Source organism: Cyprinus carpio, chromosome B15 (genome assembly GCF_018340385.1).
Source record: "Cyprinus carpio isolate SPL01 chromosome B15, ASM1834038v1, whole genome shotgun sequence".
Classification (NCBI taxonomy): Eukaryota; Metazoa; Chordata; class Actinopteri; order Cypriniformes; family Cyprinidae; genus Cyprinus; species Cyprinus carpio.
In genome coordinates, this window is record NC_056611.1 from 2,438,108 (window position 1) to 2,451,116 (window position 13,009).

A 13,009-nucleotide genomic window follows, 5' to 3' on the forward strand; every position below is an offset into this window, starting at 1 on the left:
TGTGGTCATTAAAAATCCAATGGAACTTATTGTATGTAAAACCTATGATTGCTAAGGTGTTGCTGAGTGGTTTCTAGGATATTCTAAGTGGATGACAGATTCAAGTAATTGTTAGGTTGTTCTGGGTGGTTGCCACAGAGTTTCTAGATGGTTGCTACAGCGTTCTGGGCAGTTACCCAAGGTGCTGCCATGTGGCTGCTATGGCAATAGTTCTTAATGATTGCCAGGGTGTTGCTGAATGGTTGCTAGGACATTTTGATTAGTTATCAGAGCACTCCAAGTGGCTTGTTGGTTGTTCCGGATGGTTGCCATGGCGTTTCTATATTGGTTGCTACAATGTTCTAGGTGGTTTCCAAGGCACTGCAAAAAACTTTTTTATTTGCTGCCTTGCAAGCTCTAGTGTTCTCTACATGAAATGCTAATGTAGTCTCTTTTGTGTTTGAATGCATTGCTTCATTCCTCTCTCTAATTGTTGCTCAATTTGACTTTGCCTGTTTTATTTAATAAGCTGTTGTAATGCGCTGGGTTTGATCAAACTCTCTCTCTCTGTCTAATGAATGCGCTCTCACGCTGGGGTCCCTGCGGCTTTTTTGCCCTGATGACACTCCATTTTTATTGACTCTGTGTGTTGCATCACCCCCACAGCCAGCTTCATCCAGTCACATGACACACTTCTGCACATTTAATAACACTCGCCTTACATATTTTTGATCTCATATTACTCTCAGATATATGATCCATCTTCTGTGGATTGGGGTTCTTGAGTGTGCGTGTGATTGGGTGAGTGTGTGCAGCATGAGGGGAACGCTGCGCTCCAGTGAACAGTAAATGAAGAGCATTCCCTAATGACCCGTGCCATAGAACAGAGAGAGAGAGAGAGAGAGAGAGAGAGAAACAGAAAGGAAGAAAATGTTGAGAATGAGTGAAGGGATAAAGTATATGCACACACTAGATTGTAAGCTTGTGAAATTATTTTGGCTCCATGGTGAATATGGACGACAAGACATGACATCACACTCCAACCAGGGATTCTATATCACAAAAAAGATCAAATGTAATTATGACATTTATAATATTTAAAGAGTCTCTTTTGGAGTTACCAGGGATGGTTTCTGGTTGTTTGCTAGGGAGTTCTGGGTGATTACCAGAGTGTTGCTAGGTTTTTACTGTAGTGTTCTTTGTGGTTGCCAGGGCATTGCTAGGTGGTTTCTAGGGTGTTGCTAGGTGGTTTCAAGGGTGTTGCAAGGGTATTCTGGTTGGTTGCCAGGGCATTAATAGGGTGCTATATATTGTAGTTGGTTGCTAGAACATAGCTAGGTTAGCATTGCTAGATAGTTTCAGTTGTTTTCTGGGTGGTTGCTTGCTGGTTGTTTGCTAGTGTTATGGTTGCCAGGTGTTCTAGGTGGTTGTGAGAGCATAGCTAGGTGTTTGCTGTAGTGTTCTACTGTAGGTGCTAGATGTTCTAGAAGTTTGCTATGGAGTTCTGGTTGGAGGTTACTAGGTTCTTTTAGGTGGTTGGTAGGGTGTTGCTAAGTAGTTGCTAGGGTGTTCGGGTTGCCAGCTGATTTCTAACGGTTGCCAGGGTATTCTGTGTGGTTGCCATAGTTTTATGGATGGTTTCTAGATCATTACTTGGTGATTTGCTAAGGTGTTTAGGGTGACAGGTAGGGTGTTACTAGTTTGTTATGATATAGTTACTAGTTTGTTATATCATAAAAGTCATAATAACCCACCACCACATTTATGATATTCTTGTATACTCTCCATGGCATTTGCATAAATTAATTTATTAAAAAATATAAAAATATATATCATACTTTACTGTCATGTTTATTACATTCCTATCGTTGCAGATGTTTTCTGTTTTAATATGGTGAAATAAATTCTGTACATATTAAAATATGGGCTGCGTGTGATGCTGTGTAATGAGAGAAATGTGTCAACCACTACTTTTTTAAACAGCCTAACAGACATATGAATAGTTCAGTGACTAAAATAGAAAGAATGAAAGGATTGATGACACACCGAATTGAGAGTGCATTATTCTTTAAACAAAAACAAAAGTGGAGAATCGTAAAGTCAGATTATGTGTTTGTAAGTGTATGCATTTGCAAAGCAGTACAGTGTGCTTTGCCCTCACACAGAGCACCTCTGAAAAAGACAAATGAGCACTTTGTGCCAGTGCACCAGGCTGACTGTCACCTTTTGCCCAGCAAACACAAACAAACACAAGCAAATTCTGGAAATGGAACGAGATCAGCTCTGAATTGTGCTTGATGAGCAGCGAGACGTGCCAAAGCTCATTTCTCTCTCACCGTGTGTCCTCTCTCTAGACCAGACCTGCTGACCGGTAATTGGACTGCCACTGTTCCCCTGAGAATTTATTACTTGAATATTCTTGCCTCCTGTTTCTTAATGTATTTGCACTGTTAGGAGGAGAAAATACTGCGAAAAAGACAAATGAGCAAGAAGAGAGGGGAATGAGAAACTAAGAGCTGGTTCAGGGATTTGCGACTTGTTTGCTTGAATGCTCATATTGTAGATTAACTATGCCATCTCTCTTTCACACAACACAGATGTGTGTAAAACACAAAGAGAAGAGTGAATTATTCCTTCTCCGAAGAAGTGTGAGGTGTATTGCCATGACAACAACTAAGAGCACCAATCAGAGGTCACAATGACAGGCATAATTGTGTGTTCAAGAGAGGGTTGGTGAGTGCATATTTGCGACTCATCATTTGTGTGCTATTATCTTTTTGTTCAAACCCTTGTGTGTTCCTCTTTTCTTGGTTGAGATGTTTAAAGATAAAGTGTATCTTTTCTGTTACACTATAAACACAACATTTACAATTATGCTTAAGGTAATTTAATTTGTTTTCTATGATGAAAAAGCAGTGAAGTAATTTTGTCAAAATATTATTAAGTTAAAAAAAATGGAAATGGTCTCTCTCTCTCTCTCTCTCTCTCTCTATCTCTATCTCTTTCTCTCTCTCTAACACACACACACACACATTTTCTAACAAAAGCAAATGTGAGAGGAGAATGCATTTGCTGAAGCGTCTGTGCCATTTTAGCTTGCTTCTATATGTCTTTGAGCTCTTTTATCGACTTGTGTTTCACGGGTCTCTTACACGAGTGCTCCAGATCACAAGTCCAATGCTATACCGGGTGCACTACATAGCAAGTTTACCATGTCAGAAAAGCCATACATACTGTATGCAGCTGATTAAGTGATCCAAACATTGAAATGTAATAACTTACAAATCCTGAACTATGGCTTTGATGATTCCTAGAACTAAACGGCGAAGTGGAGATCGAGCTTTTGTAGCGATCTGATACGCTGGAATGAATTACCGTTTTCTCTCAGACACACTTCTCTCCCACACTATCCCCCGATTTCACAGACAAGGTTTAAGCCTAATCCCAGACTAAAATCTAAGTCTGAGCTGTTTCAACTGAAAGAAACTTGCTTTGACTGATTTTAAAATATATCAGTGCCTTTTATTTTGTCTCAAAATGCACACCAGTAATGTTTTTTCTAAGGCACGTTTATAAAAAAATACTTAAATGTCCTAACTGAACTATGGCCTAATCCTGTCTTAGTCTAAGCCCTGTCTGTGAAACCAGGCCTAAGTGTTTGTTAAACACAAGCTTAAGGAATACTTCCTTGCATTAGCATTTAATGGAGTATAGACATTTCTCTGTATATTGAAATTGTGGAGTTTATTTCACTGTTACTAAGTGTTGTGTTTTGATGTTTTATTATGTGTTTACATATTCTACAGCACTTTGGTCAGTGATCAGTTGTGTGAAAGTGCTTAATAAATAAATAAAAGAAAGAAAAAGAAGAGATCATAATGTAGTATTGTGCAAGGAACTGCAAAAATAAGTCTTTATTAATCAATAATCTACCCCTGTAATCATAATTAAGTTGTTGGGGCCACTAGTGAATATTTCAGCTGTAAACGGCAGTGAATTGTATGTATAGGCACAGTTTTGGAGGTAGAGGCGTGTTTTTTTTCACAGTGTTTACACTCTTCAGAAGTCAACCTGCATGGAACACTTACAGGGTGGCCCTCACTGGTTGTTTCTCTGTTGACTCCAATTTGCACCCAGCACCGTCAGTCACCTGTTCTGGTCCCTTCCACTTAATTTTGTCATTTCTCATGTGAATAAAGTTAGTATGACAGTACCAGTGCCTTTCCCCTCTGCCTGTCGTCCTGCTGGCAGCTGTCACACAGTGTTTTGACTGCGACTGATGGAGAAGGTTATTGAGGATGAAAACCACCCTGCTCGTTTGGCTCGCCAATGGCGTCTGCATTTTGTCACGTTTTGTCGCGTGAAGCAGCTGTCATGGACATGACATTAAAAAGATGGATAGCAGGACCCTTTGTTGCAGTTCTTCCAGTTCGGGCTCCATTTACCTGCACTGCATTGCCTCTGTTTACATACCATAATTCTATGTGTTGTGATGGGAGCCAATCAGAGGGCACCATTGTGCAGCTGGAGAAACTCATTTGGCTGTTTCATGACCCTGTGTGTTGAACCAGTGCAAGTTGTTCTCCCTGCTGTCATGTTTGTTTACCCTAACGATGGTGCTCCAAGCTGTCCCCCTTAACTATGTGATGTTTTTGTTTCCTTCATGTCCCGTCTTTTATTACTGTGAGGGACAGTTTTGCTTTAGTATCCAAGCACCAAAAGAATATGAAAATTGTCATCTTTTACTCACCCCAAAGTAGTAATTTTGAAGAACATTTTGGTGAATGCATATAGTGGCCAAAGGAGCATTTTCTGGAAGCTTGTTTCCACCATGGGATAAAAAAAACAAACAAAAAAAAAAACCTAACAAATTAAAACAAAAAAAAAGGTATTTGTGGCTTTTTATTTCACAATTCTGATTTTTTATTATATAAAGTCAGAATTGCGAGACAAATTCAAAATCGCGAGATATAAACAGAATTGTAAATCTGAGAAAACTTATAATTTTAATAACATTTTGAATAAAAGTTGCAGTATCCTTTTTTATTTTGTGGAGAAAAAAAACAATTGTGAGATGTAAACTCGGAATTGCACAGAAGTCAAAATTCTGAGTTTATGTCTTGCAATTCTGAGTTTGTCCCACAATTTAAATTTTCACAATAGAGATGATAATCAAAAACAAACAGATGTGTGTTTGTTGTTGAGCTGTAAAAGCTCCGCCCTCTTCTGAAAGGGGGGGGGGGGCAGCAGCTTATTTGCATTTAAAGAGAGACACACTAAAACAGCATGCTTTTGCTTCCACCCAAGAAATGTGTATTTACAGCATAGAATAATAAACGATCTGTGGTGTATTTTGAGCTGAAACTTTACAGACACAGTCTGGGGACACCTGAGACTTATGTTACGTTTTGTAAGAAGGGCATAATAGGACCTCTCTGAAACTTACTTAGCAAATGTTACCATTTTGTGATGCAACTCAAATGCAATGTCCTATGTGTTCCTATAGAAAATGGCACCTTTAACTCAAGCAGTGAAGCAGAGAGGAAGACACAGTCCTACTACCTGTCCTGTCTTAATGAACAGCGAATAGAAGAGCTTGGAGCCCAACCACTCATCGACTTGATTGCAAAGGTGAGTGTTTCTGTGCCGCCCCCTCTGGTGTGGAGGATAGACAGTGCAAACTCAGTTTCAGTACATTTCTGTAAAATTTGAAACAATTTTTTTTCTGTGTATTCTTATTCATTTGCACTCATTTTACATATGTTAATGAGGGACACAAAAACAGCAATTTTGTCGCATGATCTTTGATTTAATTTGATGCTTGATTAAGTTTTTTGATTGCTTTTCTGTGCATCTCCTAAAAATAGACTCCTTTATTTGAACTGAGCACCGATACTATCAATTCCTCTCGGTTTAAAATCAGCGAGCCTTGAAATTATGTAGACATCGATCAGTGAGAGACGTTTTCATGCTCTTCTATCTCTCTGAATCAGCCATTTTGAAGAAGAAAGCTCTGAAACGAACCCTCGGTACAGACCTGAAAGATTAATCCATGTAACAGACACAAAGCAGTGATGTCAAACAGCACTTCATCTTGCTAATTTACAGCCTCCCCACACACAGCTGCCTCCTGCAAGGTTTAAAAGAGGTATGGTGAGGAAGATGGAGGACAAAAATCTACAGTGCCTCTGCCTTTTCAACACAAACGCAGCCCTTCTCTTCTGTCTTTCTCTCATTCTATCGCTCTTTCTGTCATCTCGTGTCATCGGGGATCACAGGGATAGAGTGAATAGTGTTGCAGAGAGCCAAGAATAGCTTTATTCTCAGAGGTGAGACAGATTTAATTGACTTTAATGAGGTGTTGGCCTGAACTCATCAGAGTCTTGTTCCTCAAGTTTTTGCCTTTTTTCACACTTGCATAACTAAATACTTTTGGTCTAGTCATTTGAAAATTAGAATGAAATGGCATTCGTACCACAGCTCATGTTACTTTCATAATTTAGCACATTTTAGCAAGAAAACCATTGTGAGTTGGAACTTTGGCTTTCCATATGAGAATGGAGAGAGAGACTTGAATGTGAATTAGCCATCAATAGTGGAGAGGTTTTTTATTTTATTTAATATATATATATATATATATATATATATATATATATATATATATATATATATATATATATATATATATATATATATATATATATATATATATGTTGGCATTCATCCATTCATTTACTCACCCTTTGACTTTTTTAACTCAAAATATAAAAATCTGAATGCAATCACTGTTTCAAATTTTTAAATCGTGTTTTCTTCACGTTCTGCACATTCACAATATGAAACATAAATGAAGTACTGTTTATAAGATAACATACCTATTGACAAAAAAGATGATTCACTGTATGTGGGCATTTGTAGCCCCCACATTTAAATACCTTGGACATTTTTGCTCCAAGCCTTGGTTTGACATTTACACATTTGGTGGACACATTTATCCCAAAATGATGAAGAATCATGCACAATATATCAAGAAACAGATATAAATACTGTAAATAGGGTCAATTTTTTATTTGATGTTAAGTCCACAACAAGTACCACCTTAGTCTTTTTGCCAAAACTGATGTTTTTCTTTGTGTGTGTCTATGTGTGTGTAGATAGGGGGCTGGAACATCACAGAGTCCTGGGACAAAGACAACTTTCTGGACATTTTAAAGATCGTTTCTGGACCCTACAGAGCTCAGCCTTTCTTCACTGTCGGTGTCAGCGTTGATCCCAAAAACTCCAACAGTAATGTCATTCAGGTACATTTACTCACTGTATTAAGTTTAATAAACTCTGCTGAAAGAGTTTGTTTGATTGTCTTTGTTGTATTTATCACGTCTCTGGTGTTTGCTCACCTGTGTAAACTTCCTGTTTCCTCAGGTTGACCAATCAGGACTCTTCCTCCCATCCCGAGATTATTACCTTAATAAATCCAATGAGAAGGTATGAAGCAGAACTTAACGTCTCAGTTTACACTGGAATATCAAGAGTCTTTTGAGCCTTTCCCAGCTTGCAGTGCGTGTCTAATAGCTGCTCTGTGCTGGTTGTGTGTGTTTAGGTGTTGAAGGCTTACCTGGATTACATGGTCGAGTTGGGATTGTTGTTGGGAGGAGACAAGAATTCCACCCGAGTTCAGATGCAGCAGATTTTGGACTTCGAGACGGTGCTGGCTAACATCACAGTGCCTCAGGACGAGCGGCGGGACGAGGAGAAGATCTACCACAAGATAACCATAGCTGATCTGCAGGTGTGTGTGCAGCCTTCTGAGGGGTTCACTGGGTTTGGAGAAGTACTGCGGTAAACACATGAAAGTGTGCTGATGAGGCTCAGAAGTTCTGAGCTGAAGGCTTGGGATCATTAGTTTGAATCATTAAATCATTATAATGAGTGTGTTTCACACATATTGCTTATTAAAGGGTTAGAGTTCACCCAAATATGAAAATTCTGTCATTAATTACCTACCCTTATGTCGTTTCAAACCCATAAGACCTTTGTTCCTCTACAGAACACAAATTAAGATATTTTTCGAAGGAATCTGGAGCTGTCTGACCCTCCATAGACAGCAATGCAACTGAAATGTTCCCAAGTCCAGAAACATAGCAAAGAGATCTGTGAATTTAATCCATGTGACATCAGTGGTTCAGCCGCAATTATATGAAGCTACAAAAATACTATAGAGAATACTAGCTGCGTCATACCGGAGCTGATTTGATCTGAACGGAAACAGCGTATCGGCGTGATGCAACTGAGATATTCTCAGGGTGTTGCAGAGGAGACAAATTGTTGAATAAAGTCTTTTTTTTGCGCACAGAAAGTATTCTCGTAGCTTTGTATAATTGCGGCTGAACCACTGATGTCACATGGATTCATTCACAGATCTCCTTGCTACGTTTCTGGACTTGGGAACATTTCAGTTGCATTGCTGTCTATGGAGGGTCAGACAGCTCCAGATTCCTTCGAAAAATATCTTAATTTGTGTTCCGAAGATGAATGAAGGTCTTATGGGTTTGAAACATTTTTGGGTGAACTATCCCTTTAAAAGTGTTTGTATGAGATATGAGAAGAGAGAGTTCATGAATAATATACAGTGCTGTGAGTCTGTGTTCACACTATCTATCTATCTATCTATCTATCTATCTATCTATCTATCTATCGTTCTATCGTTCTATCTATCTATCTATCTATCTATCTATCTATCTATCTATCTATCTATCTATCTATCTATCTATCTATCTATCTATCTATCTATCTATCTATCTATCTATCTATCTATCTATCTATCTATCTATCTATCTATCTATCTATCTATCTATCTATCTATCTATCTTTCTATCTATCGTTCTATCTATCTATCTATCTATCTATCTATCTATCTATCTATCTATCTATCTATCTATCTATCTATCTATCTATCTATCTATCTATCTATCTATCTATCTATCTTTCTATCTGTCGTTCTATCTATCTATCTGTCGTTATATCTATCTATCTATCTATCTATCTATCTATCTATCTATCTATCTATCTGTCGTTATATCTATCTATCTATCTATCTATCTATCTATCTATCTATCGTTCTATCTATCTATCTATCGTTCTATCTATCTATCTATCTATCTATCTATCTATCTATCTATCTATCTATCTATCTATCTATCTATCTATCTATCTATCGTTCTATCTATCTATCTATCTATCTATCTATCTATCTATCTATCTATCTATCTATCTATCTATCGTTTTATCTATCGTTCTATCTATCGTTCTATCTATCTATCTATCTATCTATCTATCTATCTATCTATCTATCTATCTATCTATCTATCTATCGTTCTATCGTTCTATCTATCTATCTATCTATCTATCTATCTATCTATCTATCTATCTATCTATCTATCTATCTATCTATATTTGTCTGTCTCATTCTCATCTCAATATGTCTCAACTCATTACTGTCTCAATAGAACACAACCGATCCTGTTTTTTCCTTCATCTTTCTCTGCATATGAATATTCATTATTTTTGTGTGTGTGTTTGTGTCTTCTGGCATTTTTCCATCATTTAATTATTAAGATTTTTGTTTTTCTTTGAGCACCTGCGTTCAGGAAACTTTTGTTTTGTGAAGGCTCCTGTGATTTCCGTGGCAACAGTTGCTGAGCAACAGTACAGTGAAGTAATGAAGTGGAGGGGTGGCTGTGACAGCTGATCACTCACTGATTAAATTATGTCTGCTGTCAGTATCAAGGGTACAAGGCCAATCTATATCCATCTTTTGAATAAGTCCATTGTTGTCTAGTTGTGTTACACAATTAAACAGACATCAGTAAATTATGTAAATATACAATTGTGGCATTTTTATATTTTCTTCATTTATAGGATATTATTTATAGTATAATTCAAAATGTTTAAATTGTTAAGAAAACCCATTTAACAGAATTGCTACAAAATTACCAGCAGTTCTTCATTCCAGTGCCTCCACGCTGAAGCCGATACATTAAACATTCATATCACTGTTCCCGTGTGTGTGATGAGCAAACGTCTCTGGCAGCCGTGCAGCTCAGATGTGCAGTGACACCCAGGAGGATTCTTACATTTGAGCTCTTATTTGAGAAAAGAAGACAAAATAACATGCATATGTCATTTTTAGGTTCTACCATTTGTGAATTTATAGCAGTACTCTTTACTCTTCTTGCTCTTAACAAAAAAACAACAGATTTTATTTCTTCAATTTTAGCGGAATGTGCTGGAACACAACAGTAATTCAATAATAAACACCTTTCGCCACACTTTATGGACTTAATCTCATATGCGTAACGATCCCTTTACACAAAGATTTATGTGAAAATGCATTGTTTCCAGCATTTACTGGTAAATGGAAGCTTTTCTAGGAACTAGTGTGTCCTGCGATCAATATCAGCCAGATCCGTAGCAGTTTGCGTTATTCATACAGAAGGATTGATGTAGAAAGTGAAATTAAATACATATTTAGCCACATGAAACATATTATCTCAGTTTTACAGCCCTTATTTTAACAGAAAAAAAAATTGCGCACTTTATCTTTAAAGGTGTTTGTTTGCATTATTTTTTTTTTTTTAAATAGATATAACTCTCATAGGCAAGACTTGCAGCAGTCAATTCTTATTTCGCACATCTTTATGCAGAGCATCCTCTAGGGTTCACTTGGTTTTGGAGTTTATTAAAAAACAACATAGCTTCTCATAACCATAAGAGAGAGAAAACAGTCCATTTTAGTCAGCTAATCTGTTTTCATCTACTATAAATCCACAGTGGAGATGAGGTCTGTGCTGTATTACACCCAAGGGCAGAGCAGCTAGAATTGCATCCAGGATTCAGGAATGCAAACATGTGGGTTATTGGCTCTAGCCTGCTGATTATTTGAGCATTTTGTGCGAGAGAGAATCCGAACACGCATTCTGTGTCCTTTTCATGGCTGAAAGAGAAATCATTTAAGGGAAAGTATCAAAACACAGCCAAGGTTATGGAAAAATTAAAATTGATCAAAATTAAAAGGAGCACTCCATTTATTGGTGGCTTACAAAAAGATTTATTGAAGTGCATTGCCCCTTCACAGCTACTACTCACTTGATTATCATAACACCCGTTCCTGAAGTTTCAACTGGAGAGTAAAATAATCATGAGTGATATAAAGTCACCTTGTGAGATATAAAGTTGCAGTTGTAAGATATAAAGTGACAATTACAACAAATTGTTAGCCACAAAGTGTGACACAATTTATAAACTCACTCTGTGTGTCAGGACTGTGAAATAAAAATTTGTTATTGTGAGATTTAACAATGTGAGATCACAATGTGAGTTATAAAGCCACATTTACAAAAACAAGGTCAGATTGTGAAATATCAAGTCATATTGGAAGATAAAATTATAATATAAAAGATAATATAAAGTTACCATTACTAGAAATAAAGTTTCAATTGGAAGATTAAAAAAAGTTTTTTTCAGACTTCACTATATGTTTAACAAGAAATTACTATTTAAATCTTTCAACTTAAAAACGTGAACAAAAAAAAAACATTTAAAGCAACACACAACACTTACGAGATTAACTGTCACACTGTAATTTATGAAGCCACATTTACAATAAATAAAGTTGCATAAGCCATGTTTCCATCATCTTGTTTTTACGTGCATTTTGAAGTACTGCATTAGAAACGTACGGTGGCCAAAAAGTGCAAAACAGATTACAATTCTGAAAACAAAATAACAAGTCAGAAAACACAATGACAAATCAGACAACCTGGAAGAGGTAGGTATAGTTTGAGACAGCACCATTGGTTTGGGATTACTCACCACTGACTGGACGAGACCGAAAAAGAGCCAGCCGAAAAACAGCAGAGTCGTGGTAGAAAGTTCAGAGATGGTCTTAAAATAGCTAGGTTTAAATGTATTGTATGAATTGCACTTACTATGGAATAAAACATACGGAGTGTCTATTTATACTTTTTCGATTTATATTGAATTATTGGTATTGTTTTTTTAATCTCCAGTGGTGCAGGTGATTAAGTGTGTGCCCTTGACTTTTTGATGCGATCGACCCGGGTTCGATCCCACCTTTTTCCAAACTTTTTTCCCCTCCCTTTTCAAATCTCGTATCACATCGTAAAGGCATTTATTTTCAATAAAAATTAAGGAAATAATCAAAAAGGTGAAAATAAAGTATAGGGTAGGGTTAGGGAGGGCTTTATTGTACCACTATTTGCAACAAGTAGTATACATAGCAAAAAATCCTGCTATTTTAAGTATTTGCCCTTAGTGTAAATAACATATCGCTAAATATACTGCTATTTTCACTTAGTGTAAATATAATCCATTTCTAATATGAGATTTGAAAAGGGAGAAAAAAAGTTCGGGAAAAGGTGGGATCGAAACAGGGTCGATCGCGTCAAAAAGCCAAGGGTACACACCTAACCACCTGCGCCACTGGAGATAACAGATTTTCAATGCCAAAATGCTAATAAGGCATGTTATTTGCACAAAGTATAAGTATACACTCTGCATGTTTTATTCCATAGTAAGTGCAATTCATACAATACATTTAAACCAAGCTACTTTAAGACCATCTCTGTACTTTCTACCACGACTCTGCTGTTTTTTGGCTGGTCCTTTCTGTATACTTTGATTGACAGATGTCTCATTCAGTCAGTGGTGAGTAATCCCAAACCAATGGCGCTGTCTCAAACTATACCAAATTTAAAATAAAATCCCTTAATTTATTAAATAGCTTTTACGCTTGCTTGAGGTTGTTTTTGACTTGTGTGAAAAAGGGTTAATGTGAAAAATGGGAGATAAAAATGCATTTTCCCGATGAATTCCTCAATGTGCATCAAAAAAGTCATGTGACTTTGCGCTATGGGACGGCAAAACCTGACTTACTCTCGTTGCAGAGCATCTGAAATGTTACGGTGTTTCTGAAATGCCTGAGCAAAGTCCCTCGTCAAAGTATATCTAA

The 13,009-nt window shown here is 37.0% G+C and overlaps 1 protein-coding gene across 4 annotated transcripts in view; it reads left to right on the plus strand.

Annotated features, from left to right (window-relative positions):
• Positions 1-13,009, plus strand: part of LOC109078802 (endothelin-converting enzyme 2-like) — a 60,510-nt gene that overhangs the window by 35,061 nt on the left and 12,440 nt on the right. For all 4 annotated transcript variants that reach the window (XM_042738903.1, XM_042738905.1, XM_042738906.1 and 1 more), the window contains 4 exons: positions 5,486-5,610; positions 7,134-7,280; positions 7,402-7,464; positions 7,580-7,768. In XM_042738903.1, the coding sequence (XP_042594837.1) occupies positions 5,486-5,610; positions 7,134-7,280; positions 7,402-7,464; positions 7,580-7,768 (524 nt within the window). The remainder of the gene's footprint in view (positions 1-5,485; positions 5,611-7,133; positions 7,281-7,401; positions 7,465-7,579; positions 7,769-13,009) is intronic.